This window comes from Malania oleifera, chromosome 2, assembly GCF_029873635.1.
Source record: "Malania oleifera isolate guangnan ecotype guangnan chromosome 2, ASM2987363v1, whole genome shotgun sequence".
Taxonomy (NCBI): Eukaryota; Viridiplantae; Streptophyta; class Magnoliopsida; order Santalales; family Ximeniaceae; genus Malania; species Malania oleifera.
This window is the reverse complement of record NC_080418.1, coordinates 7,916,559-7,944,378: the sequence shown is the minus strand read 5'-3', so window position 1 is coordinate 7,944,378 and position 27,820 is coordinate 7,916,559. Positions and strand designations below refer to the sequence as shown.

Genomic DNA, 27,820 nt, shown 5'->3' with positions numbered 1-27,820 from the left:
TCAGATTAACTCAAAAAGAAGATCCCAAACCTCCAAGAAATTTAACAAACCAAAAAGCAAAAAATACCAATCAGATTAACAACCAAAACCAATAACAACAATAAAACTGAGCTAGACCCATAAACTCAAATTTGAAAGCTACCTTGTCAGGGTGTTCCTCAAATGCTGATGCGAGGACAGGTCTTTCACAACAGAAGTGATAGGTAGGTTTATTGCCTTGAAACTACCATGTTACTTGTGCACCAATACTACTTGCAGGGGAGTGAGTATTAAACTTTTAAGAATTCAGATAACACTAGCAAATCAAAGCATTACATGGTCAGTCCTTGCTCATTTTGGATCCTTCGATTGCTTACAGACTGTCAGTCCTTGCATCCTATGGAGTTATGGAACTGTTGGTAGCACTTAAATGTACCCTTCATCACAGCTTAAGAATTGAGAGCTTTTAATCTTGTCAAAATGTAAAACCAGAGAAGCCCATGGCCCTTCTGGTGTCACTATCACAGTCCTGAACAAGAAAGAAGATTCATTCTTAATCATAGAAATAATGGCCTCATTGGTGGAAGATCTTTGATCAATAACCCTACAAAGATCAGTTCTGACAATCTAACAGGGTGCAAAATGGGTCTGTCAACCACAAACCTTATGCCAAACAAGTTAAATAGGTTATCAATCAGCAAGCTCAGCCCAACTGCTTCCTGGTGTTTTGAGCACCCTCTTATCCTCCATGGCTTTCCTCACCCTACCTGCTTCATCCCACATTCTCTTTTCTGAGTAAATATTTGCAAGAATAGCATAATTACCAGGGTTATCAGGCTCCATCTCAAAAAGCTTTTTGGAAACGAGTTCAGCCAAGTCAATTCTCCCATGGATCCTACAAGCACCAAGCAAAGCCCCCCATGTGCTAGCCTCAGGTCTAATTGGCATGCTCACAACAACATCGTAGGCCTCATCTATGTAACCAGCACGACCAAGAAGATCCACCATACAAGCATAATGCTCCACCTTTGGTTCAATGAAGCCTAACTCAAGCATTAAGTGGAAATATTTACGTCCCTCATCCACAAGACCCATATGAGCACAAGCAGTCAAGACCCCAACAAACGTTATGCTGTTTGGCTGAACCTTAGCTTCAATCATCATAGAAAACAAAGAAAGAGCACTATCAGCATTGCCATGGCTGGCACATCCCATTATAACTGAATTGTAGGATATAACATCTCTCATGGGCATTTTATGAAAAATTTCAAGAGCTTTATCTATCCTTCCGCACTGCACATACATGTTCAAAATAGCATTCAAAATTCGAATATCAGCATTAAGGCCACCCTCATTAATCCTGTTCTCTATCCATGCACAAAGATGCAAACTGCTTAACTCAGTAGCAGCAGAGATCACAGCTAACATAGTGACCTCATCCACCTTTACACCAGAAGCCAGCATTTCAGAGAAAAGTTTAATGGCCTCATCCGGTGCCCCATTCTGGACATATGAAGATATCATTGCTGTCCAGGCTACAACCTCCTTCTGGCCCATGCAATCAAAGAACAATCTCGCATTTGTCAAATCACCCGCCCTTGAATAACCACAAATCATGGTAGTCCATGACACTACAGTTTTCTGAGGCATCCTATCAAAGTATTGTCGTGCCTCTTCTAAATGCCCCAAACGTGCCAAGCCATTGATCATCACATTCCATGATACAACATTTTTTGCAGGCATGTCATGAAATAGGCCCTCAGCCTGCTCTAAAAACCCATTATTGCAATACCCAGCAAGAATTGCAGTCCATGAAACCACATTTTTCATTGCCATATTGTCAAACACTCGCTTTGCACATTCCATTCTGCTGCATTTCACATACATGTCTAGAAGAGCTGTCTGGACAAAAATGTCAGAGAGAAATCCTAGTTTCACAATGTCAGAGTGGATCTGTTGGCCTTCAAAGAGAGTTTTAAGAATCCCACAAGCTTTAAGAGCAAAAGGGAAGTTATAATTATTGGGCAAGAAGGACTGACCCTTCATTAGTGAATAGAATATAACTGCTTCTCCATGGGGGCCGTTGAATGAATAGCCTCTAATCATGGAAGTCCACAATAGCCTAGTTGGGCATTTCACTTGTCTGAAAACCAATGAAGCAAGTTTTGAATTTCCCGTTGATATGGTATAGGTAATTAGCTTTGTTACTAGGTGATCATCCTGGTGCAACCCACTCACAAGTATCTGAGCATGAATCTGGTTCAGTTGGTTTAAATGTAGAGACCTTTTCAACAAACACCTAGATAGGTCCATTGAGCATTACTGCTTGCAAGCCACCTGATATAACAAATATATTTAGCCAAAGCGACAGCTTTTAACAAAGCGCCCACAACCTGACAACAAGCAATATCAAAAAGAAAAATGATAGTTAATCTAGTTTAAAATCCAAAAGATAACATAAAGACATGGGATATGGGATAGCAATGCTCAAATTTGTTTTCGCCTTTCATCTCCTCTCCACATAGAAGAACAAAATAATGGTATTATTTCAATTCTAGATCTGAATAAACACCGCACTGAGTACAGCTAACTTACAAAAGAGAGGGGGAAAGCCCAAAACGTTTAGGGTAACAGTTGTTGCAATTTTAAAACAGTGCCGTTTTATTTATTTTGATGTTCAAAAGTCACAGGAAACAAACTTATGCAATAAGAAATCATCAATTATGGTAGAAAATCCACATTATTAAACAAACACTCTCAAATGAATGCTGCATTCATCATGAAAGCAACTAAGAACCCCATGTCGAATGACCATCTTTTCCAACTTTGACTATGGATTCCTTGGCATCTATTGAAGATTAACTCTTTACTGGAAAAAAGAGAACCTGTAATTTGAAGGAGACTTACAGAGCTCGTGGAACGAATGAATTGCAATGGTTGCAGTTGTCAAAGCTTGATATGTATTGTTGGCCCACAACCTAACAGCTTAAGCTTTTAAGTAAAGTGGTAATCTAACATGGAACAAGAGCTGGTTACCAGGAGGTCCTAGGTTCTAGTCTCATTGCCCACATTTATTATGTGGTGTTTAAAAAAAATTATTCTATTCCCTATAATGGGTGTTATCTATCATGTGTGTATCTCTCCACGTGCTGTCAGGCTGCACATGCGGGGGAGTGTTAAAGCTTGATATACATTGTTGGTCAACAACCTAACAGCTTAAACATTTAGGTAAAGTGGTAATTTAACAGAAGTTATGAGACACAAATGCAAATAGGAACCTCCTATTGAAGGACTACACCAATCTACACTAACCTGGTATATTCCACCCTTGTCCATTTCTCACTACACCCAGGTGGTATAAGTGCAAAGCGTTGCTTGTAGGGCAAGCCCCGGTGAATATTTAGTAAATATTCGTGTTACAAATATCTGACAAGTTCTATGTTGGCTATCAACTACCTAATGCAACCCTACTCCATAATTCGGACTTGGGACTGACGGTGTGTATAAAGATTATTTGTGTTACATAGGCAAAGTACAAAAATCAACAATTTTGTGTTTTTTATTTTTTTTAATGCAAACTTATATAAATTGGTTAAAATTTACTAAAAATCATCTAAAGCATCAGCATGTAGGAATCTACATGTAAAACATGTAAATATATATGTTATTCATAAGTCCACTAATGTAAAAAATGTATCCCGGAACGTGGTGCCTATTACCTATCATTTAATGTCCATGATGGCTGAAACAGTTACACCATGACATATGCAGACTGGTACCATTATTTAAAACCATGCTTTGGACTGTAGATATTAGATTCTCCTGCTCTCTCAAGTCGCCTGACTTCAAATCACAGCTTCTCATTGATCCAATAAGGGTTTCTCTCAAATAAATGCCAATGAATAAATTCTGCATATTGGCTAACTTAATCTGCCTTCAAGAGACGAAAAGGGTAAGGGGAAAGCTAAACAAGTTGAGAAATCAAGATTTAAACTTTGGTACACTGGAAAAGAAAAACAAAAAACAAGGTGGGAACTATAGCAAACAAAAGCCTAAAAGATAATGTAGTAGTGTTAAAAGAATAGTGGATAAGATCATAAAAATCAAGATAGCTTTAGGCCTAAAGATAGTAAATGTCATCAGAGCATATGATCCCCAAATAGGCTTAGCAAAAAACCTTAAAAGACAATTTTGAAAAGATATGGATAGTATTATAAAGGGAAACAAATGTCTACAAAGACATTTATAGAAGCTTTGGAAAGGATAATATAGGTTACGAGAGGATACATGGAGGTCATGGATATGAAGATAAAAATGAGGCCGGTGATACAATTTTAGATTTTGCCATGTCCTATGATTTGGTTATATTGGATACCTACTTTATAAAATGAGAAGGGCATTTAATAACTTTTAAGAGTGGACAAAATAAAAGAAATAAATTTCTTCTTTACTAGGAAGGAGGATTGTCTATTATGTGAAGATTGCAGAGTTATCCCAGGTGAAAGTTTGACAACACAACATAAGAGTCCTAGTATTATGTATATACACACATAGAAAATAAAAAATGGAAGAGAAAAGAGCAACATAAATCAATGCAAGAGGATTAGGTGGTGGCTCTTGAAGGGAGAAAATATAGTAAAATCCAAAGATAAAATGATTAAAGAGAGTGATTGAACAATAGGGGATAAGATAGATGTGAGCACTATGTGGAATAGAATGGCGAACTCTATCATAAAGATAGCAAAAAAGATTTTAGGTAAATCCAAAGGAAGATACTTGTGTAGCAAAGAAAGTTGTTTGTGGGATCAAAATGTCCAAAAAGCTGTAGAGACAAAAAGAAACTAGTATAAAACGTGGCAAGGTTGTGGAAATATAAAAAATCTTGAGAAGTATAAAGAGGCCAAAAAAAAATGCAAAAATTGGCTGCTAGTGAAGCTAAACATATAAAGCTTATGGCACTTTATACTCTAGACTAGATCATGGTTTTAAATCGCAGTCGCAGGTAGGGTAACGTAACAGTAATGGGTGTAACGGGAAGCGGGAGTAGTAGATGTTACATAACAGGAAGCGGGTGCAACGGCCGTGAATTTTTTTGAAGCACGCACAACCTTGTGCATATTGGTGTACTTGCATGTTTTAAGCTTTTAGCCCTTCTTAGAAAGATTTTTAGTGTATTTTGGATCCTTTAGTTCGAGTAACCAAGTTATTTGGTAAGGGCAACAAGTTTACATTTGTTTTAAACTACCATAGATAGAAAAATTACGTGTGTGTACATATTTATACTTCTCATTGTTTTTATCTGTGATAAATTCTTATGTGTGCTAAATTAATTAATACAAAATAAATTATACACTCCATTAATCTATTAGACACATAAGACATATGAATAATACAAATATAAAATAGCTAGAAAAGAAAGAAGGCTGAAGTTGAAAAATATAGAACATAAATATCACATTACTAATATCATCAAAATAAAATATTTTCTTAACAAGTTAGTATTTTCAAATTCTTAATTAATGCATCTATTGTGAGTATTTAAAGAAATAGTAAATTTTGTATCATTGTCATCCTCATTATAATCCTTTCCCCTTCTTGCCACATGGTATATTGAGAATGATTTATGAAAGAGAGGGAAAAAGTGAGAAAAAAAAGTAAAAAATAAAATAAAGATTTTGGTGTAACAGTCCTTTAGCGGTTACGTAACGGCCGTAGCGGCCTTTACGTAACGGTCGAGGTCCGTAACAGCTGTGATTTTTTTTTCCACCGATTTTGCAGTGTGTAACAGTATCGGTAACCCAAAGAACCGTTACATAACAATGTTACATAACGGTCGCGGCCGTTGTTTAAAACCATGGACTAGATACAAAAGAAGGAGAAAGAAACATTCACAAACTTACTAAAGCTAGAGAAAGAAAATGCAAAGATGTAGGTGATACAAAATGTATAAAAGACAAGAATGATAATGTCTTCATAAAAAAAAAAACATAAAAGAGAATTGGTAAAGATACTTTAATAAGTTGTTTAATGAAAACCAAACTGACAGCTTGAGCTTGGAAGTGACAAATGAGGAAAAGAATAAAAATACAAAATTTATTAGCAAAATTAGATTCTTTGAAGTTGAGATAGCTTTAAAAAAATATGAAGGGAAATCTATAGGATCAAGTAACATACCAATTGAAGTTAGGAAATGTTTAGGGGATAAAGTATATGGTTAACTAGTCTATTCAATATTATCATAAAAACCAAGAAAATGCCCGAGGAATAAAGGAAAAGCACATTAATACCTTTATACAAAAACAAAGGCGATATTCAAAATTGTAATAACTATCGCAGAATTAAGATTATGAGTCATGCAATGAAACTATAGGGAAGGGTAATTGAACAAAGAACAAGACTTGAAACAAGAGTTTTAAAAAATCAATTTGGTTTTATGTGTGGGAGATCGACAACGGAAGCTATTTATCCTTTAAGAAGATTCATGGAAAAGTTTAGGGAAAATAAGAGGGATTTGCATACATTTTTTATTAACCTAGAAAAGCCTATGATAGAGTAGCTAGGGAAGTTCTTTGGCAGGTTTAGAAAAGAAAGATGTCCGCAGTAGATATTTTGAGGTCATTAAGTATATGTATGATAGACTAACGACTAGTGTTAGGACTATCGGAGGGAAGTCAAGAGAATTTAAAATCACAATAGGTGTGTATCAAGGTTCTATTTTGAGTCCTTACCTATTTGCTTTAGTGATTGATGAACTCACTAGGAATATCCAAAGCGTGATCCATTGGTATATGTTGTTTGCAGATGATATTGTCTTGATTGATGAAAGTAGGAGCAGTGTGGGATCTAAGTTAGAACTTTGGAGGACCGTTTTAGAGTCTAAAGGTTTTAGGATAAGTAAGAATATGACAGAATGTATGAAACGTAATTTCAATAGCGTAAGAGGGAGTACTAGACAAATGATTAAACTTGATATTCAAGAAACTAATAGCACTAGTAGGTAGAAGGGGAAATTGGAGAGGATGTACATACAGTTAAAACAGGTTGGATAAAATGGAGGAGTGTATTAGGCGTGTTGTATAATCATTGAATACCCTTAAAATTAACAAGAAAGTTATGTAAGGCGACTATAAGGTCAACCATGTTTTATTGATCTGAATGTTGGGCAACTAAGAAACAACATGTTCAAAAATTAAAAGTTTCCCAAATGCGAATGTTAAAGGTGGATGAGTGGTACAACATTAAAAGATAAATTAAAGAATGAACATACACACAGTATAGCATTGGTCGAAAAGATAAAGGAGGGGTGGCTTAGATGGTTTGGGCATTAGAAACACAAGCCCAGTAGCGCGCCTGTGAGGAGGAGTGAGTTAGTTATAGTTTTTGGTATTAAAAGGGGTAGGGGTAGACTTAAAATAACGTAGAATGAGATAGTGAGGAAGGATTTAATAGCTAAGCTAGATGAGGAAAATGCTCTTGATCTGTTGAATTGACAGAAAAGGATTCATGTACCCAACCCAACCCAATAGGGCTTAAGACTTGTTATTGGTTGTTGTTGTACAAGTATTCGATGTCATCTTGGTTGCTTTAGTTGCTATTGGCAAGAAGAAGCATACATATGCTATTTTTCACTAATTCATTGATTATAAGTTACAAACTAAGAAATCATAAATATAAAGAAATATAAAATCTAGAATGCCATTTTTTGTACTTGGCATTTTTGTCATCTAAAACCTAAAATATACAATGTGATGTAGGACGGTGCTAAGTAGCCCTAGTCCTACGGTTGACCCTCTTTGTAGCACACACACAATATCACAATCTATGGTAAGAATTGAATTAACCAAGCATGAACATCACAAACATATTCTAATGATCACAAGTTGTTGAGATTTTGAAAACGTATATGCTTTGGTTTAAAAGCCCTCAGTTGATCATTTCATTCAAGTAATCAAGTTCACTTTAAAAGATGTTATATTAAAAGTTTTAGATCACAAGTCCTAGCATACAAATCAAATATCCCTAAGCACGATAGTAGCAAGCATGTTCATGTTGAAAATCTAGGAAGAGTCCAAGAGAATGAACAAGGTTTTTCAATAAAGGATTTGGGTAGAGTTTCAAGGCTTACAAGGTGCTTTTAGGGGCTATTTTAGATAGTCACAAACAAGGAATTGAAACGAGCTTATCAAAAGGTTCGGAATGACAAACACCAAGACACACGAGTACTCGATATCACCACGAACAAGCTTGTTGATCCTTAGGAATCTTGAGACGAGAATGAAGCTTGAGGAAGGTTGTGGCTATGAGCTATGAAAGAGGAGTGGGCGTGTAGTGTTGATGATGACGTTAATGTTGTCGTGGTCTCTCACCACCCAATCTTCAGGGAGACGGAATGCAGCCTCTCACTACTCATTCACAAGGAGAGGAACAAGAAGTTTGCAAAGGCTTCCATTTTAATTGATAATACAAAGATCCCTTTTACAATACAAGTGATGGCATATTTATAGTCTTACATGAGCTTGCACATGGCTTCTTAAGATATTAAAGAAAATACAAAAGTAAAATAAAACATTTAAAACATTGGTAATGAGGTTCCTAGGAAATAATTTGTCATAGGAAATAGGTGCCTAGGAACAAGAATAATTATGATAGTGGAGTTTAGGAACTTAAAATGAAATAAATGCATTTTGAAAAAAACAATACTCTTTGACTTGCAAGTTGTCATGCTTCTTGGAAAACCAAGACTCTTTGACTTGCAAGTTGTCATCCTCTTTCCAAGCTAGCTTCCAAGAGAAGCTTCAATTGTTGCAAATAAAGTTCACATCCAATGAGGGACTTCGGGTGGTCGTCCATGTGTCACAATATCTGCAAAAGATACTCGAGGTGCATGTTGATCCCCATCAGAATGTTCATAACTTCATATATTAAACATGAATAAAAAAGCATAACTAAAGGAGCTTAGAATATGAAAATATGTAATTTGTTAAAGAAAATTTTTGGTTTATTTGAATGTTAGTTATTAAAAATACATACTAAAAGATCAGTAACTCCTGAATCCCTTGCCACCCATGTATCCCGGACAAAATCATATCAAAAAGCTCCTTAGAGAAAATTCACTACATAAGGATACAGGATCATATCAAACACTCTCGTGCAAACAGATAAAATTCGCTAGAAGTTGCTCTGAAAGATAAAGTTGAAGTGTACAAAAAAAATAAAGCTCTTCATGTAAAACGTTGAGGTGTACAAAAATAAATCACAATCAAGGACAATAGACTTTTGGTGGTGGGGGAGGTCAATTTTTTTTTTTTTTTTTAACAGAAAAGAAAATTGAAATTTGCTAGGGTGAAAGAATAAAGATGGAGAAAAAGGAGGAAGAAGTTAAATTAACAACAATTAAGCATTCTAAACCACCCATTAACAACAACCCAAACCTATCAATTTGCACTACAAATCTACAAATGTATGTAGAACTCCCCAAGCTATAAAAATGCCTTAGAAATGGCACATGTGTACAGTATGACACAAACTCGGCAATATGCAATTCTTCAAATACTAGGATAGAAAAAGACAACAATAAGCTAACAATAAATACATTTCTTTTATACTAGTGGTAATATTTTGCTAAACTACACTTATTAATTAGTTGAAAGTTTAGAAAAGATTGAGTTCATGAATAGGGCTGCGAATGAACCAAGTTGACCATGAGCGGCTCAGGTTCTTGACTCGGTACGAGCTCGTTCTTCATTTCATGAATAGGGCTGCAAACGAACCAAGCCACTCATCAGCAACTCCAAAGCTCCAAAGCTTGGCTTAGTAAGAGGCTCGTTTATTATATAAACGAGCAATCCCCAAGCCCAATTTTCAGGCTCGTTTAAAATCAAGAGCTTGGCTCAGTTAGAACTAGTTCAAGCTCGTTTATTATATAAACAAGCAATTTCCAACCCAACTTTCAAGATCGGTTAATAAACAAGCCAAGCTTGAACACAAAAGGGCACGGCTGGTGAGCAACTTGGTTATGCTCAATAATAAGCTTGAATTAGGAACTACAGATAATGGAGAGGTTAAGATCAGTTATGCCTGTCAGTTTTATCTAAGCTCCAATTTATAGAATAATACTACATCCCCTTATAATGTTTGACATAGCACTACTCCTAACCAACTCACCTCAACCATACAGTTGGAAAGACATAACTAACACTCTCATATGCATAACTTATTATTACAGCTAACACATATGCATTCTAACGAAACCTATTAATTACTAGAGATATACCACATCACATGCGCTCTGAAAAGCTTGCTGGCACATCACATGCAATCTGAAAAGATTTTTGACACATCACATGCACCATACAACTAGAGAGAGCTTTGGAATCTTGTCAGTTTGTGTTATCACTACTACGTTTTGTTTTTGTCTGTGGAAGCTCATCGATGATCTTATTAAAGTAGATTTTCAAAGCAAATTCCATTTTTTAGGTCTAAGCAATGGGAGGACTATGTTCCCCATAGAGCACCCATTGGTCTCTTCTATTAAAAATTTTTGCTCGAACTTGGCTTGGGTCTTTACCATTGAGTTTGCACATATTTACTCTTATCATGATGTTGTCAACGTCATGATGCCTATACAAGGGAAAAGACATCAAAATCAAAGCAAGCTTCGATATGAGCACCTAGATTATGAGCTACGCAATTCTGTTCTTCTTCTAGGGTTGGATCAATCTAGGTATGATGGATGAAATGTACTCCATTATGAAAGTTTACTAATAAGTACAGCATGTGTGCTTTTTCCAGTAGAAAGATCCATTCATTGAGGAAGAAAAACCAAGAAAGCCATTTTTGTACAAGGAGTTGATTCTAGGTCATGTTGGGATTGCCCTTGCACTGGAAAAGTTAGGTGATGTGGAACAAGAAGCGGGTATTTGGATAGATCATTTCAACCCAATATAGTAGGCCTATGTCAAAGAATAGAGTGAATGGTTTATTGGGTCAAAAACCAAATGTGCTTAATTAGTTGTTTAAGTATGTGTGTCATGTAGCTTGTGTTAGGATTATGTATGTTGGGGGTTTGTTTGTAGTAATTGTGTATTTTAGGGGCATGTTTGTAATGCAATGTAATTTTTGGGGTTTGTTTGCAATTTCATGTGTTCAAAGGCTTTCTTATAAATAGTGTATGAAAGTCATGATCTAGGCAATTGTCGATGAATTTGAATTGAAATGAACTTGAGTTTTCCCCCTAGTATCTCCTCTCTCCTCCCTTCCACTCTCTCTTCTATTTCTTCTAAATTCTCCCATGGCTGCAGAACCTTGAAGCTGCCCCTGCATCAGTAGGCTGCAAAAAAAAAATCCAATTGTATAACTTTCAAAAAAAGATATCATAAGAGGCGCATTGCCTCTTTGTTGAAGTCGTAGAGAGAGGGGATTCAGAATATATTAAGATAAGGATATTCAAATTGAAATCTGATGTTGGAGATATAAGAGCCCATGGTTTGAAACTAAAACCTCCAAAAATTGCCTGATCCTTTCAAAACTTCATTTGTGGAGTGAATTATCATTTCTTGAAATTTTTTGGAGAAAAACCAGTGAGGTTTCAGGAGTCTTTGGAGCATGAGGGTTTTGTGTTTGATGGTTCTGGGGTTAGCATGTAGACAATAGGTAGGAGAGGAGGGTTGGTTTTGGGTCTTGATAAGAAATCGATAGACATTTTTCTTACCATGGATATGGTTTACTTCAAAATCCCACTGGAAGAACCAATTTGTCCATCTGAGAAGTTGTGGGTGTGGTAGGACCTTTAGCTTAAATTGGATCATTTTTTGGAAGGAGGACATATCCATTTCTATATAAAAATGATGTCCAAGGAGATGAAAATAGAATTTTTCTATTCCCCTCTTCAGTGCCAAAATTTCTTTGAAAGTAGAATGATAATGTTGAACTACTTGTTTGAATGCTCCACTGTTATAACCACGTAGCTTTCTTTTTCCTTGAATTTCTTCAAATAGACAAGCTCCCCAATATTCATCACTAGCATCTGTTTGCAGGATTATGGTTCCTCCAAATGGTGTTTGGAGGGCAAATTCTTAGCAATTTTCTTGAGTTACTAAACAACCCTGGTGTGGGTCCAGCTCCATGGTGGAGGATTCTTTCTCGAGAGTGATGCTAGAGTAGATCTGAATGGGGCCACATGTGGGATGAAGTCTGACATATAATTAATAATTCCTAGGAATTGTTGAATTTGTATTACTGACTCTAATTCATCTAGAAAGTGCTCAAGCTAAGAGGCAATGTGGGGTAGGAGAGGGTAGTGTCCATTAGATATGGCCATTCCAAGGAATTCAATAAAGGATTTTCTAATCACCATCTTCTTTTTTGATAGCATGATCTCATATTGTTTTACCAAAGAATGAAAAGAATCTGGTAGTTCTTTATGTTCCTTGGTATTCTTTGAGAAAATTAGGATATCATTAATATATATCAAAGAATCCTTGATAATTGGCTTAAAGATTCTTATCATTGCTTTCTGAAAGTATTATGGTGCGTTCTTTAAACCAAAGGGCATGACCATCCACTAATAGTGATGATTAAGTGTACAGAAAGCTATTTATGGCGTATCCTCTAGATGAAAGCTGCCAGAATCCAGTCTTCAAATCAAACTCAGAGAAAACCTAGGCATGTGTCAATTGTTGGAACGGAATATCTTTCTGGGGAATAGGGAACTCATCATCTGCAAGGAAATGATTAAGAGGCTGGTAATTGATAACCTGTCTTAATTTTCCCTGAAATTGCTCTGCTCTTTTGTTGACAAAGAAAGATTCACATGCCCATAGCAATAAGGTTTCTTCCATTAATTCCTTTTGGAGCTGCATAAGTTCTTGCTTTGCCAATGAATAATGGATTGTGTTTATCCCCATATGGCCAGCCTTTGTGGGATTTATATCTTCATTCTTCTAGAAAGGAAGCTTTAAAAAAAACAAAAAATTTAGCCAAAAAGGATTCTGGCATTTGGTCTTAAACTCTAAATGGTTTTCGGCACATGAGAATTGGATAATCTGGGCTTTTATGGATTCATAAGGCTCACTTAGATACAAGAATAGAGCCTAGGACCAGGGAAGAAACCATTGTTTGAATTTCAAACCTTCCTCTAACCACCTAAGCTTCGAGAGTTTATGCAACAGATCAAACCCAATGGGATCTTTTCCCAGCAACGTGGATCCAAGAACTTGGTGCTTAAAAGCAAACTTTGGAAAGAGTCTTATCAAGAATGGTTTATTGATCCTGTCAATGACAATTTTTTCTCCATTCGCTGCTCTGAAATTTTGGGAAAATGGTAGCCATAATCGAAAAAGGCAATGAGAGGCAGAGGCTTTTGTAGGTATCAATCAAGAGATGGAATTGAGCTATGGGTTTAGGTCGGAAAAAGGAGAATTGTATTTTTAGAGCTATTTGGAGGAGTCCTGATCCTAAGTCAATGGAAGACTGATATTGAAATTCTTCATCTTCAATCTTAAAATCTTCTTAATCCGAGTAGTTGATTGCCATAAATGACTCAGAACATTAACAATCGTCAATGGAACATAATGATTTGAGACCTGAAGCTTCCTCATCAAGGATCAAAGAGACTTGGTTGAAGAATCTGTCCCTTTTCTTCTCTGTCGGGCAGTCCTTGGCAAAACGTCATTTTTTCCCTGCATATGAAACAAATGTCTGCCATCTTGCCTCTGGATCACTTTCTCATATGAATTTTTTGAACTTCCTTTTCACCTTCTTCTCAAATCTGTATTTTTTAAAGTGTCTTTTTCTTGATTGAGCAAGAACAGTCCTTTCCTCCGTGACATTTTATAAGTAGATTTGGTCGTACACAAGCTACACCCAGCTTCTAGCCTGCAGAGATGATGTTATCAATGAACTTCTTCTAGTTGCACAGTTTTTCTAGAGCAATGAAAGAGTTGATAAAGTTCTCCCAAAGAGCAAGTTTGAAGAACTACTCCTTTGATTTTTTTGTTTTTTTTTTTATTAATTAATGTTAAATAGTATTGATCAAAATGGATATGTACAATATACACTAGGCATACCCAAGTGTCACGGTCCGACTATTTTCACACCCTTGTGAAGGGCCGTGTGGCACTAGTTAAAGCACTCTTGTTTAACTAGTCAGTCTATCGTTTACCAACATTCATCCACGAAACACTTTCATTAGCATTCAATCAAATGGCAGCGGAAACAGTAAGCATTCATGAAAGTCGTGGCAAGCAAGCAGTAAACATTGAAGCAAACGTAATTCATTAACAACACCTCCATTGACATCGTGTGTTTAGCGAGGGAGGTAAGTAGGCTAAACACGTTGACAATAGCTAGTGAGTTTTACAATGACTGATGAACACTCAACCTTCCCTAATAGGTTTTTATGTAATTATCATCCTGGCATTAGGAAACATCAAAGTGACCGAGGAGTCATAATGCCTTATTTGGCATACAAAGACACTACTAGCAGAAAATAACCCTACACTAGTATTTACATGATGAAAACTCATCCCAAACACACGAGATAAGCGGTCACAGGCAACCATAATGCCCTGAACAAGCTTAACTCGTGACATTTTCCCCCACTTAAGCGGTCGACGTCCTCGTAGACTTTGGCGGTAGGTACACTTCAAGTTTGTCCACGAACGGTTGAATATTTCGCGTAGAAATCCAGATGATTTCTTTGTCATCAAGGCATTTCCACTTCAGTACAAACTTCTGCCGCTTCTTCCTTGAGGATATGAACTTTCTGTCTGCAAGGATCTCTTCAACTTTATGTCTGTCAGGTTGCACTGTCTTCAATTCTACTCTATTGAACTGACTTCTGCTCAGGTCATTGGTGTTGGCATTGAACGGCTTGAGACAGCTGACATGAAACTGCAGTCCTCTCCCCTAATCTGCTCACTTCTTCATCTGCTTAAAAGCTTTCTCCAAATAGGCTCGGGCAAACTCTACATTCTGTCTCCATTCTCTGGTGAAGATGTACGCCCTAGGACTCTTTTGTTAGTACGGCTCGCCCACTATGTGAGGTAAAAGCGGCAGCTGGCCTGTAACAAGCTCAAAAGTGCTCTTGTTGGTTGTTGAGCTCCTTTGGACATTGCCACAGAACGGAGCCACATCAAGTAGTTGCACGCCATTCTTCTGGTTGTCGTTGACCAAATGACACAAGTACTCTTTTAGTAGCTCTCTGAATCTCTTCATCTGTCCGTCTATATGTCGGTGATAACTCGAAGAGATGTTAATATGTGACCTGAATATCCTAAAAAATTCTGTCAAGAAGTTGTCAGTGAACATTAAGTCTCGGTCACAAACAATAACTTGGGGAACACCCCAGTGTTTTACAACAGTCGCAAGGAACAATTGTGTCGTCTCCTCTGTCGAACAGTACTTTGGTGCGGCCATGAAAGTACCATACTTCTTCCGCTCCCCCTTGTCTTGTTGGCAAGTGAGACAAGTTTTGGAATAATCAACCACATCATCCCGTGTGTGCGGCCAATAATACCTCCCCAGTAGTCCTGTCATTGGAGTCATTCTCCGCGAATACCCCTCAACAAACTTCCTGCAAAATCTAGCAAGGCTAAGAAAGGAACGCAACTCCTTCACTGTCGTGAGGATCTTCCGTTCTTGAATCATCCTTACCTTCTCCATACCCCTCTGGATATGACCTTGTTCAACCACATGACCAAGGAATTTGTTGCTCTGCTGAGCGAAAGAGAACTTCCATTTCTTCACGTACAAACTGTTTCCCCTCAGCTTGTCGAACTTTCCAAAGATGCTCTTCATGTTTCCTCTGAAACAACACAGATGCTCCCAACGGTGCTTTGGAAGGGCGAACACATCCCACTTCCAATTCATCAAGTTGTTTCCCCAACTCTACTATCTCTTGAGGCGCAACCCGACATGGCCCTTTAGCAGGTGGTTTCACTCTTGACAACAACTCGATTTCATGCTCCACAGTCCATCATGAAGGATAATTGTGAGGTAGCTTATCCGAAAACACCTCCTTATCCTCATACAACACCACTTGGATTGTCGTAGGCTCTAACTCTTGGCCTACTTCTTTGTCTACCACCACCGTGGCTAGACGTGTCTGCTCAGCCTGACCCAATCCCTCATTGAGTTGTATGGCTGAAAGGGACTTCCCGTCGTCTCCTTTCATCGCAACGACTCGCACCATGCACGAGTGATCTCCCATCAGACACAGGGAACCAGCCGAAGGCATCAGCACTGCCCTCGTCCCCCTTAGGAACTCCATTCCTAGAATGACTAGAAAGTCATCCAATGGCACTACTATGAAATTCGCATGACCTTCCCATTGTCCAAGCTTTACAGTCACTTTCTTGGCTACTCCCAGAGTAGGCTGGGCTACAGAGTTAACTGCTTTCATGCGTCTTGTATCCTTCTCTAAGGATAAGTTGAGTCTCCATGCTTCCAACTGCGAAACAAAATTACGAATAGCCCCCGTATCCACCATAGCACGGGTACTCTTCCCATTTATCCTCAAGTCCACAAACATTAACCCTTTTGCTCGTGTAACTTTCGGTGTTTTTGTCTGCTTTTCCAATGCGCTCACCATCCGCACTGAACCTACCCTCGGGGCATCATCCTCTTCCTCCTCGCTTTCCACCACTTTTCCCAAAGTGGAAGCTTGTAAGGCATTGAGTAATACCTTGTGTTGACACACACTCACTCTGTGAGATCCACCACACAAGTAGCACAAAATTTTACTCTTCTCCTTTCCATTGGGTGTGTTGATTCCTTTTGACAACGAAGCTTCCTTTGAGGTTGAGGCTTTATAGCCGGCTCCCCCACTCTTGGGTTTGCCTTTCTTGAAAGACTTCCACTGTTTCCCTCTTCGCCAAACCCTTTGGATGAAACAGTAGTATCGCCAGCGTAGTCAGTCAAGCGTTCTGTAGCAGCTTGTGCAGTTGACAAGTCTTAAACCCTTTGCCTATGAAGTTCAATTCTTGCCCATGGTTTCATCCCCTCTAGAAAATAGAACAACTTGTCCTTCTCCGACATATCCCGAATATCCAACATTAAAGCAGAAAATTGTTTCACATATTCCCCGATCGACCTCGTATGCTTGAGATCTCTCAGTTTTCTCCTTGCATATACTCAACATTCTCAGGAAAGAATTGGGCCTTGAGCTCTCTCTTCAAGTCTGCCTAATTATCAATTACACAGCTTCCATTTTCAATTTCTCTGTACTTGGTACGCCACCACAGTTTGGCATCACAAACCAAGTACATGGTCGCAGTATTCACCTTTGCCTATTCTGAGGTCATCCTTACAGCGCGAAAGTACTGCTCCACATCAAACAAGAAGTTCTCTAACTCCTTGGCATCTCGAGCACCCCCATATGTCCTGGGTTCTGGCACCTTGGTCTTACTAACTCCCGGAGTGTTGGAGTTTCCCATAGCAAGAACCATCAGATTCACCTTTGCATCCAAATCAGCCATCCGTGACTGCAAAGTTTCAACTGTGTGGCAAAAGTCCTCTGACATGTCACCTATCAAACCTGCTTGATGTTTTTGTGATCCCATCACTTCATCAACAAGTTCTCTCATCTAGGCCACCTCCGCGGCCACAGTGTTGGTTGTTGCCTCAATCTATGCTTCTAGCACGCTAATCCTCTCAGCATTGTTTGGTGCCATGGTCACTTACCAAAGCTTTCCAAATCCAACAACGAAGGCAATCGAATTCACGTAGCAACTCAACCTTGGGCTCTGATACCAAGTGTCACGGTCCGACTATTTTCACACCCTTGTGGAGGGTCGTGTGGCGCTAGCTAAAGCACTTTTGTTTAACTAGCCAACCTATCGTTTACCAACATTCATCCACGAAACACTTCCATTAGCATTAAATCAAATGGCAGCGGAAACAGTAAGAATTCATGAAAGTCGTGGCAAGCAAGCAATAAACATTGAAGCAAACATAATTCATTAACAACACCTCCGTTGACATCGTGTGTTTAGCGAGGGAGGCAAGTAGGCTAAACACGTTGACAATAGCTAGTGAGTTTTACAATGACTAATGAACACTCACTCTCCCCTAAAGAGGTTTTTATGTAATTATCATCCTGGCACTAGGAAACATCAAAGTGACCGAGGAGTCATACTGCCTTATTTGGCATACAAAGACACTACTAGCAGAAAATAACCCTACACTAATATTTACATGATGGAAACTCATCTCAAGCACACGAGATAAGCAGTCATAGGCAAGCATAATGCCATGAACAAGCTTAGCTCGTGACAGCAAGGGGAAGCCAAGCTCCAAATCAAAAGATCAAATCAAAACCAGACAATGGCTAGATACAGATCAACCTGGGCATACCCAGGGACCAAGAGGCCAAATGAAACAGAACAACCGATAGCAAAAACAAGCAATCCAAAACTCAATCAAAGGAGTACAATCCAAATTTATCATAAACGGCTCTATAAGTGTGACTCTGAATCACCTTAAACAGCCCCTCTGGTTCAATTGATTTGCCTTCAAACTTCCTTTTGTTCCTAAAATGCCAAAGGAAGTACACAGTGGTTCAGGAGTGAATTAAGGAAATGCCTGATTCAGATTTATATCATCCATACTTTTTTATGGCATAAAATCTCCTCAACATTCTGTTATTGTGTTTTTCCAAGCCTTTTCTTTTGAAGGAATAAGACTTCATTTTCAAATATTGTTCTCTGGTCTGTTCACTGCAATGATTTACATGACCCAAGAACTCAGCATATACATAGGAATCTAGGATATGAGTCCTTCTAGGTTCTGAGTTTGTCTAACCTGGATTTACTTGTATTCCCAGAGATTGATCCACCATTCTCGTAATCTACCTTGGAGCCTTGCTTTGAATTTGCTCATAACTTGCTGCAAGGTAGCTGGAGGGTGCTGTAGCTCTTTTGTGCACCAGGAAAACATTTGGTAGAATCTGTCATGCCACTGGTCAGGTGGGATAGCTTCAAGGATGAAACTTTGTTTAGTATCTGTTGAATTAAGGAAGTGCTGAGAGTAGGCCAGTGTTTCTTCTCCAGGATCTTCCACAATTGATTCTGAAGGTGGTTCCTGCATGAATGTCTCCTGTTCCTCAAACTCTTCTGAGCTTGAGAAATCTTCAAAAGAGATTTCTGGAACGACAGAAAGTTGAGGAGGCTGGGCTAAATTTTTTAGGAAAGAGGAGATTTAGTTTTGATTTTCAACTGGGAGGCAGCCCGGTTGAAATTTTGAGGATGATCCAATTTGGGGATCGGAGTCCGTTTGTTCATGGTACACAGTTGCTGGATTTGCTTGGCAAGGGGCTCTGGGTGATGTAAAATATTTGTATGGAGGTGAAGAAAAGGATAGGTTGCTCAGTCTAAAAGGATTTATTGCAAGGTCCACAGCAGCTAATGGCTGAAGTTGTTGGGGGTGGTCTTGGAAAGGACTTGTGGGTCTAGGTAGGAAGGGATCCACAGCAAATGAGGAGGAGCTTGGGTAAATGTGGATGGGGGAAAACTCTTGTTGTTCTTCCCGCTGGACGGCATCCAGTTGGGCTTGAAGATGTTTCTTTCTCCCTCTTTCAGAGCAATTCTTAGTGAAGCCTGGTTAAGGTTTTTTATTGTGGTGGCAATGGTGTACGATTCTGAGTCTAATCTAGCAATATGCTTTTGCGGTCTTACTTGATTTCAGATGTTATTGAAACCCCACTTCTCTCCCCGTAGCCACCCCATCTTTGTCTACAACAGCCTCCTGTTTCTCAGTTTCTGCTGAAAGAGTGTTGGCTTTGTTCCACATCAATTAAGAGAAGGGAAGATCCTTCCTCTCCTTATTAATATCCATATCCCATTCCCACAATCACCATTAACTTACAGGCACAAATAAAGTCTTAGATTTGTGGCTGGGCCTAGGCTCCCCATCTTGTAGCTGGCCCTCTTGAAAGCCCATTAATTATTATAGTAGGCTTTAAAAATGTGACCATTTCATGGCCCTTGAAGTTTAAAATTTGAGTTGCCTGATTAGGTGTGGGCAAACAAAATCAAGCCAGAGTCTGAGCTCAGATTTTTTTTAGCTCGTTTTGATTCGAGCCCAAGCCTGATTAAGCCTTTGGTATATCAATTCGAGCTTGAACACATTAAAGCTCAGCTCAGCTCAACTTGGCCCATTTGCAGCCCTATTCATGAATACTCGTTCACATAAATAAGTTAAAATTTGAGTAATACTCTCTCTTACGTGATTTTATTTATGACATTATTATTTATACACTTCATGTCTTTTTAATGAATATCTAAAAGTATTTTAAGAGATGGCGAACCTTGACTTAACGTGATGGCACTAGTGTCACAGGAATCACAAATGATGGCACAAGAGCCTTGTGCACTAGGTTTTCCATTTTTACATTTTTTTTCCATCTAGAAGTATTTTAGATACAGAAAGTTGGAATTTATATCTTAGATATTCGACCTATCTAGAAGCATCAGGCAGGTATTGCCACTAGAAGTATTCATGCTACATAGGAAAAGCAAAACTTTGTCTTGTTTTCACAAATCCCCTCTACTTCTTCATGATCAGCACCCCATTAATGCCCCTTTTAACTTGATCAGTGTCCCTATATAACCTCCAAAAGGTGTAATAGAGAAAATAAAAAATAAATAAATTTTGTTACCTAAATAACATTTCAAATAATCTCACCATACAATGAAAACATTAATAATAACATCGACAATATTAGGGAGTACGGATACCTGTCCATGATGATGAGCGGACCTAGGCAGTGGGCATATGATGACCCTCAATTTCCCCAAGAGGTGCTGCAGACTTTCCATTAATGAAGTGTATTGTGTTTCCTGTACCCGGTGACAAAACCCTAAATTGAACTCTGCACAACCCTGCTGGGTGGATTCGCTTGTTTGGAGTGGAAAGGTCAAGTATTGGCTGGAGAGGTTGATAAAGTATAGCCTGAGGCCAGAAATAGACCTTTGAGTGAAGATGATTCTGGTGAGAAATCATCCACAAGCTAAAAACCAAAACAATTCAAGAAACCACATTAGAAATTAATTATAATACATGCAATATGCTTTAAAAAATTAATAGCATAATTTACATCATGAAGAAAAGAAAACAATATGACAGAAAATTAGTGACGAAGTTTAAAAAGTAAATATCCCCATTCCCCACAATGATGTACAGCTCCACCTGCTGATTATTAAACAGGGATTGGGATAAGAAAAACCAGTAAATCAATGGGAAACAAGCTCCTTAAACCTTATACTCCCATTAACAATTTCTTTGAAGATTTTCTTTTTCTTTCTCCTTTTATTCGGTAACATTCTTTATTTCATTTTTCCTCATTCAACACTAGAATCTAGCATTAAGTAAAGATTCAAAAAAACAAAACAAAAAAAAAACAAACAAACAAACAATAAAAAACAAAAACCAAAGCAGTTGAGAACAAGTGGACCACAATAAGAACAAAATGGTAAAACCGGCAAAAATGTTGTCTTGCGCAACAGTTAAGAATACAACAACAACAACAAGCCCTACACCCCACTAGGTGGGGTCAGCTACATGAATCATTTTCTGCCAATTCACCTGATCGAGGGCATTTTTTCTCTACTAGCTTAAGAGCACAGAAGTTTATAATAATTTTTTAAAATTTTGAAGGGATCATAGGCTCATAAACTACCAAACAGGATATTTCTATAGGATCCTCAAGCAAAAGACAGGATCGGGCCAACATAGAACTCAATCATTAGTTGAAGGACTCAATCAATATTATTACAATACCATTTTACCTAAAAACTTATGTTGTTAGGTTGAGAGCCAATAGTGAATATCAAGCAACACTCCCCCCCCCCCCCCCCAGGTGCAGTCAATAGCAAGTGGAGATATAAACACATGATAAAATAGCACCTGTTACAGAGAATATAATAATTTTTTTTAAACATCTCGCAATAAATGCGGGCAACGAGACTAAAACCCAAGACTTCCTAGTAACTAGCTCTGATACCATGTTAAAAGTGTACCACTTTACCTAAAAGCTTAAGCCATCAGGTTGTGGACCAAGGCCAACAATGTATATCAAGCTTTAACAATTACAACCAAATAGAAACTGCCTGGGGATTCCTTATGGGGGGGAAAATTCTCACATTCGCATTACATTCAATGAAACGAAAGAACGCCTTTTCCCTACAAGCACTCACAAAGACACTAACAGATTCCATTTGTGATATAACATTTTCAACTCTTCAATACTTCCAGAGAATTAATCCTTTCATAAACAAACACAAAATTCAGAAACTTCCCCTCCCTCCTTCCCTTCCTTCAGGAACTAGGTAACCATTGCAACTAAATTACAAATTATGCACACTCCCATATACTATCCAACAGGCTCATACATCATTGTCACATTTGCAACTTTACTTCCGTTATCTTCAATCCATCTTTGTATTTCTGTGTCAACCCAACTGCCAGGATATCCAGAATACTTGGCCATATACCAAGTGCACAATATCCACTATCAAATGACTAAGGCAGAGAGATCACGATTCAAATATAATCCGCCATGTGAGATATGATCAAGAAAATATCATTGTCCACCTTGGAAAAACCTCTTCCACATAAAGGCAATGACTGCTTATAGATTACTCATACCAGCAAACAATGCCCAGCTCTGCAACCCATCTTGAAATATCCTAATCCCAGTAAGGATGCAGTTTCCTCTCGTAAACCAAAATATGCTAAGGTCCATTCATTGGTTCAAGTTGATTATAAGACAATTTTATCTGACCACACATATCCTCGCCATAGAACTCCAAATGGCCACAAATCTTCTATAATTTACCCTTGCCACATTAGGTTTGTACAGCAGATCATAACCACCTAATAAAAGTCTCTGTTCCACATTTCTTCAATACTATCCCAGCATCTTTAGTTGATGCATAAATTCCTCAGTGAGGATAAAAAGCAATCCAGCAATGAACTTAGATGAAAAATAGCAAAGCTAATTTATAATTTTTGACTATAAATTGTACTACACAGTTTGTTACAACTCCAAATATGAGCTACCTGTCCAGAAAGCACATCAGGATCTAGGCCAAGGAATCCCCAATCCCTGCATTTGGCCTCCTTGAAATGAAGGTATGCTTTTAATTGGTCTACATTCCTCCATGCTGTGACATAAATCCTAATAAGCAATGGCTTCTTTTCATCTCCTCTCCAATAAGCAAAATTAACAGATTCAAATTTAACAAAATTCTGGCAAATATTTCCCATAGCTTCAAAAAGAGGCCAGCACAAAAGTCTCACCATTCATTATCTAGGAAAAATAAATAATAAGAAGTAAAATGGGGAAATATAATGTGAAAGCAGAATTTTCCACAATACTAATCTAGTTATTGAGAAAAATCACCCCAAGAAAACATAAATTTGAAGGGCAAGAAGTACAAATACTCTAATAAGCCTAAGTATGCCAAAGGATCCAAGAAATGAAGAGCTACAAAAGCCACAGGGGGGAGGGGGGGAGAAGGATGAGAAAGAACTGCACAAACACGGGCATAAATAACCTAAAATATTTTCTCAGAAGAATTTTTTTCTTTTTGTAGGGTGGAGGCATGGGAATGCCAAACACGATTGTTACTACTCATTACAAGCACATAAACATGTAGGCACCAAAAGATAAGAAGTACAATAGGCCTCACAGTGCCAACTAAACCTAGAATGAAAAGCTATGAGTAATGACAAAGCACTACAAAAACACGAAGGGATAGATTATTGGAACTTTTTTTCCCTCCACATAGGGGAATGCCGCACAGTTTTTGGTACTCATTATTAGCACCTCGCACTAAAAGATAACAAATAGAGATACTCTTATAAGCTTATGTATTATAAAAGATGCTTGGATGAAGAGCAGCAGCTAAGTGAAGAAAAGATACTGTAATGTACATAGGCACACGTATATATTCGATTCATGGGTATTGGAGGTAGGGAGTGCTGAATACAGCTCTTGCCAAGGAATGATGCATTGCCTGTACATGATAGAACATAATAAAGTTGCACCACATTTCATGTGGATTATCATACCCACTCAAAATTGAGTAGAATAATAGTTAGTTTTACAAGAAAACCAGCCAATTTTTTAGGGACCTTGGGTAATATAGTATCCCACTTCAGTGTTCCCTAGAAAATGACTATAAACTGATTAGTTCATTGCGTTAAGAAGTTTTAGCACTAGAATATAGGGCATCATGGCTCACTCTACACTGACCCAGTGTAGACAGTAGAATTGCTTGGTTTCAGCTTTAAACATTCCACTCCCACCCAAAAAGAAACGGCCTCAGCAACATTAGATTAAAGGAACATTATTCAAAAGACAAAACAAAGAACATAAACACCAATTGAAACTACGAGCAAGAGAGAAATGCATCCACAAGCTAAAAACTAAAACAGTTGAGGGAGCAGCAGGGAGTGTAGAGAAAGAAGAAAGGCAAAAAAAAATCCCATTTTAAATTTTTTGATTCGAAGACCAAAAGGAAAGGCCAACTTGCCTGATCAACGAAGCTAACTCAAAAAAATTTCACTGCATATTTTTCCACACTACGAAGGGAAATTCTATAGCTCTTCACCTCTGCAACAAACCCTAAACCCTTATTTTTTACTCGCAGCATCTAATCATCTCCTTATTTACGAAAACTTCAAAAATGCCGGTCCCAAAAATCAAAATCACTTGCAGCACTTCATCATTTCTGTTGATCACTCGATCGACCGCGCGAAATCTACAGCCCTCTCGATTGACGAAGATTATAAAATAAAAAATTATTTATCGAGATCACACGCAAAATTAAATTACCAATTGCGTCTCCACTTATTGAAGTTTATGAACACTAATAATTCCAATCAGTGAAATATGGGAACAGTAATCGCAAACTTTTAGTTTTATTTTTTGTTTCCTCAGCAATAACTTTGTGAGACGGAGAAAATAGTAACACGCTTTAAAAATATTTGTGTTGGGTCAAAATTTGCTTAAAACAAAGTATTTGGATCAATCATGATTTTGATCACCAGCTGATCTACTAAAAATAAGAGAAAAACAACTTAGAGAACAAGGAATATATTACGGCGATGCCTAATTTAGAGAACTTGCAAGGATGATATGTTTGTAACAATTAAAAAATAAAATAAAATAAGATAAGATTCTTTACCTTTTATAAAAGCACATTTTTATAATCATTCAGAATAGTATCTTATTAATTTCCCTACTAATAGATGGTAAGGGTTATATTTTAAACAAGTTACTTAGTGAGTAAAAAGTATTTGCTAGCTCACTCATTTAATTAATAGATATTACCTTCATTCTATAGATCCTTTGATGTTTTTTTAGTTTTTGATCTTACATTAGTTAATGTCAAGTTTAATGTTAGGATCTTTTTTAAGATATCACTCCGAATGAAAGTTACTTTGTCACGTCCCGAACCCGCAGATGGGTCCCAAGTGTAAAAATAATAACCTAACTTGTCTCTGTATCAATTAAACATACATGATACAATATTGAAAGAGGGTTCGACCCTGTGGGGTATACGGAAGTCCTACAACACATACACATATACATCCATACTCATCAAATACACAACGGAAACTGTTCAATCTATCCATATAACATACCATATTAGAGTCTATACAATATTAGGATATACGTTCCCATAATTACAAGACATACTACGGGTGTCTACAAAAACCATCACGACAACCCGGTTACAAAACTCATACCTATCCAAGTACTACTGTAGCTAAACGACACCCCCACTTCCGGATGCTAGAATGTCAGTTTCGACTACCCGAAGGACCTGAAAACATTTGTATATACATTTGAGGTGAGACATCTCTCAGTAAGGAAGAAAGTAGGTTATATCAGTGTGTGACATACTAGTGTTATTTTACGTAAAACATAACACCAAACAATACAATATAGTTTCGAAACATTTCCATACAGTTCTAGTATTTTCACAAATCCATTCCAGTACATATGATATCGAAACATACGGTCAGTGTCGTCACACTCAAGCAACTGAAACCCTTTGATAACTGAAACCTCACAGTGGTACGTCGCCAATACAGTGTAGCTAACACCCATTGGTGACTAGCCGGAACACACTGGTAATATTTCACACCCTTGGATATAGAGTCGGACACTCTCTCCCACCGTAATGAACCGGTACATGGCGTAACGTACGGTAATTAGCCGCCACTAGCTGATTTCAAAAAACCTCGTATCATTTTGGAACTCACGTTCCTATACTCATCAGCTTACGGTAATTAGCCGCCATTAGCTGTTTTGAAACAATTACATACAACCATACATTCCACACTTATTTGGTATATCATAAATGATATCGTTTTCTAATTCAAGCATACAGTTTTATACAAATATGGATACAGTTACCTCAATAATACAGTTTAAACACAACATACAGTTTTCCAATCAAAGTAGAGATGATACCCAAAAATCCCGATTTTCCTGAAAACTGTAACCCGAAAATCTCACATTTTTACCCAATACATTTTCCCAAATAAGTAGTCAAAACATACATACGATTGTAACCTACAGTTTTACCAATCTCGATTTTAAAAATAAACTGATATAAACAGAATCCCCTTACCTTAACTTGAAATCGAACCACGAACTCTTCGGCTCCCAAACCTACAAATCAAGACACCAAAACCTAAACAACGCAAAACAATACTTCCTTATAATTTGTACTACTACACATATTTCAAAACAAAAATGAAAACCAAACCTTACCTCAATTTTTTATCAAAACCCGAAAATACTCGAAATGAGATTCTGATTCTCTATTCGCGAAGAGAATTCTACCCTGATCTACGCGGTAACGTCGGATTTATGAATTAGATGACGAACGGCGAATAAATCTAGAAAGAGAGAGACCCTCAACTTCTAGAGAGAGAGGGAGAGAATATTTTGAGATTACTTAGCTTAGAAGCAATGGAAATTGATATTTATAGCCCTTGACTCGGCCGTCCTCGTCGACGAAATGGCATCCTCGTCGACGAGTCACTGAAGACACCTCGTCGATAAGATGGTGACCTCGTTGATGAGCCTGAGATCCCCGGTTTTTCGAAATCCCTCGGCTTTTCCTCGTCAATGAGCCTTTGAATTTCGTTAACGGGCAACACATAGACTTCGTCGACGAACTCTGGCTTCATCGATGAACTCTACTCAATTACCAATTTACCCTTCTTTTATATAATTAATCCATATATCACGGTTTGGGTTCTTACAACCTCCCCTTCTTACAAAAATTTCGTTCTCAAAATTTGCATTCTCTCATTACAAACTCATTTATACTGTAGAATACATACGCACTCTAAGATGAACCGGCGGCCATTTACACGCAGCCTCGTCACAATACATATATTCCCTCACTTATGGTGGAGGAATACCATGGTTACATACATACACGGCCTCGGGAGCTCATAATACAACAGGACTCTCCCAGAGACTAACCACATAATACTAATACGATAATAGAGTACTACATACATACATACATACCCATACCAACCCTGCTATCTAACTACTACTCAAAACAACTGTTGATACTTCCGGCGTATTTCCGCTTCTAATTTCCAAGGAACTTCTTCAACTGTGTGATTCCACCACAAAACCTTCACTAACGTTATCTCCTTGGTACGCAGCTTCTGAACTTTTCGGTCCAGAATCTGAATTGGTACTTCCTCATACACCAAAGCATCCCCAAGTTCCAAGGACTCGTAACTAATAACATACGACGGATCTAGCACGTACCTCCTCAACATAGATACATGAAATACATCA

General features: G+C 37.9%; 1 protein-coding gene across 3 annotated transcripts in view; it reads right to left on the bottom strand.

The window, feature by feature from the left end:
• LOC131147715 (pentatricopeptide repeat-containing protein At3g29230-like) overlaps window positions 1–24,875 on the bottom strand; it is a 33,363-nt gene extending 8,488 nt beyond the window's left edge. Inside the window, exons 1-4 of one of the 3 annotated variants that reach the window (XM_058097245.1) lie at window positions 24,516–24,875; window positions 20,715–20,986; window positions 8,680–8,841; window positions 143–2,372 (exon numbers count right to left, since the gene is read on the bottom strand). In XM_058097245.1, coding sequence (XP_057953228.1) covers window positions 670–2,292 — 1,623 coding nt within the window. In that variant the 5' untranslated portion in view covers window positions 2,293–2,372; window positions 8,680–8,841; window positions 20,715–20,986; window positions 24,516–24,875 and the 3' untranslated portion in view covers window positions 143–669. The remainder of the gene's footprint in view (window positions 1–142; window positions 2,373–8,679; window positions 8,842–20,714; window positions 20,987–24,515) is intronic. The other 2 variants (XM_058097243.1, XM_058097244.1) reach the window with 2 other exon arrangements.
• Between the last annotated feature and the right edge of the window lie 2,945 nt (window positions 24,876–27,820).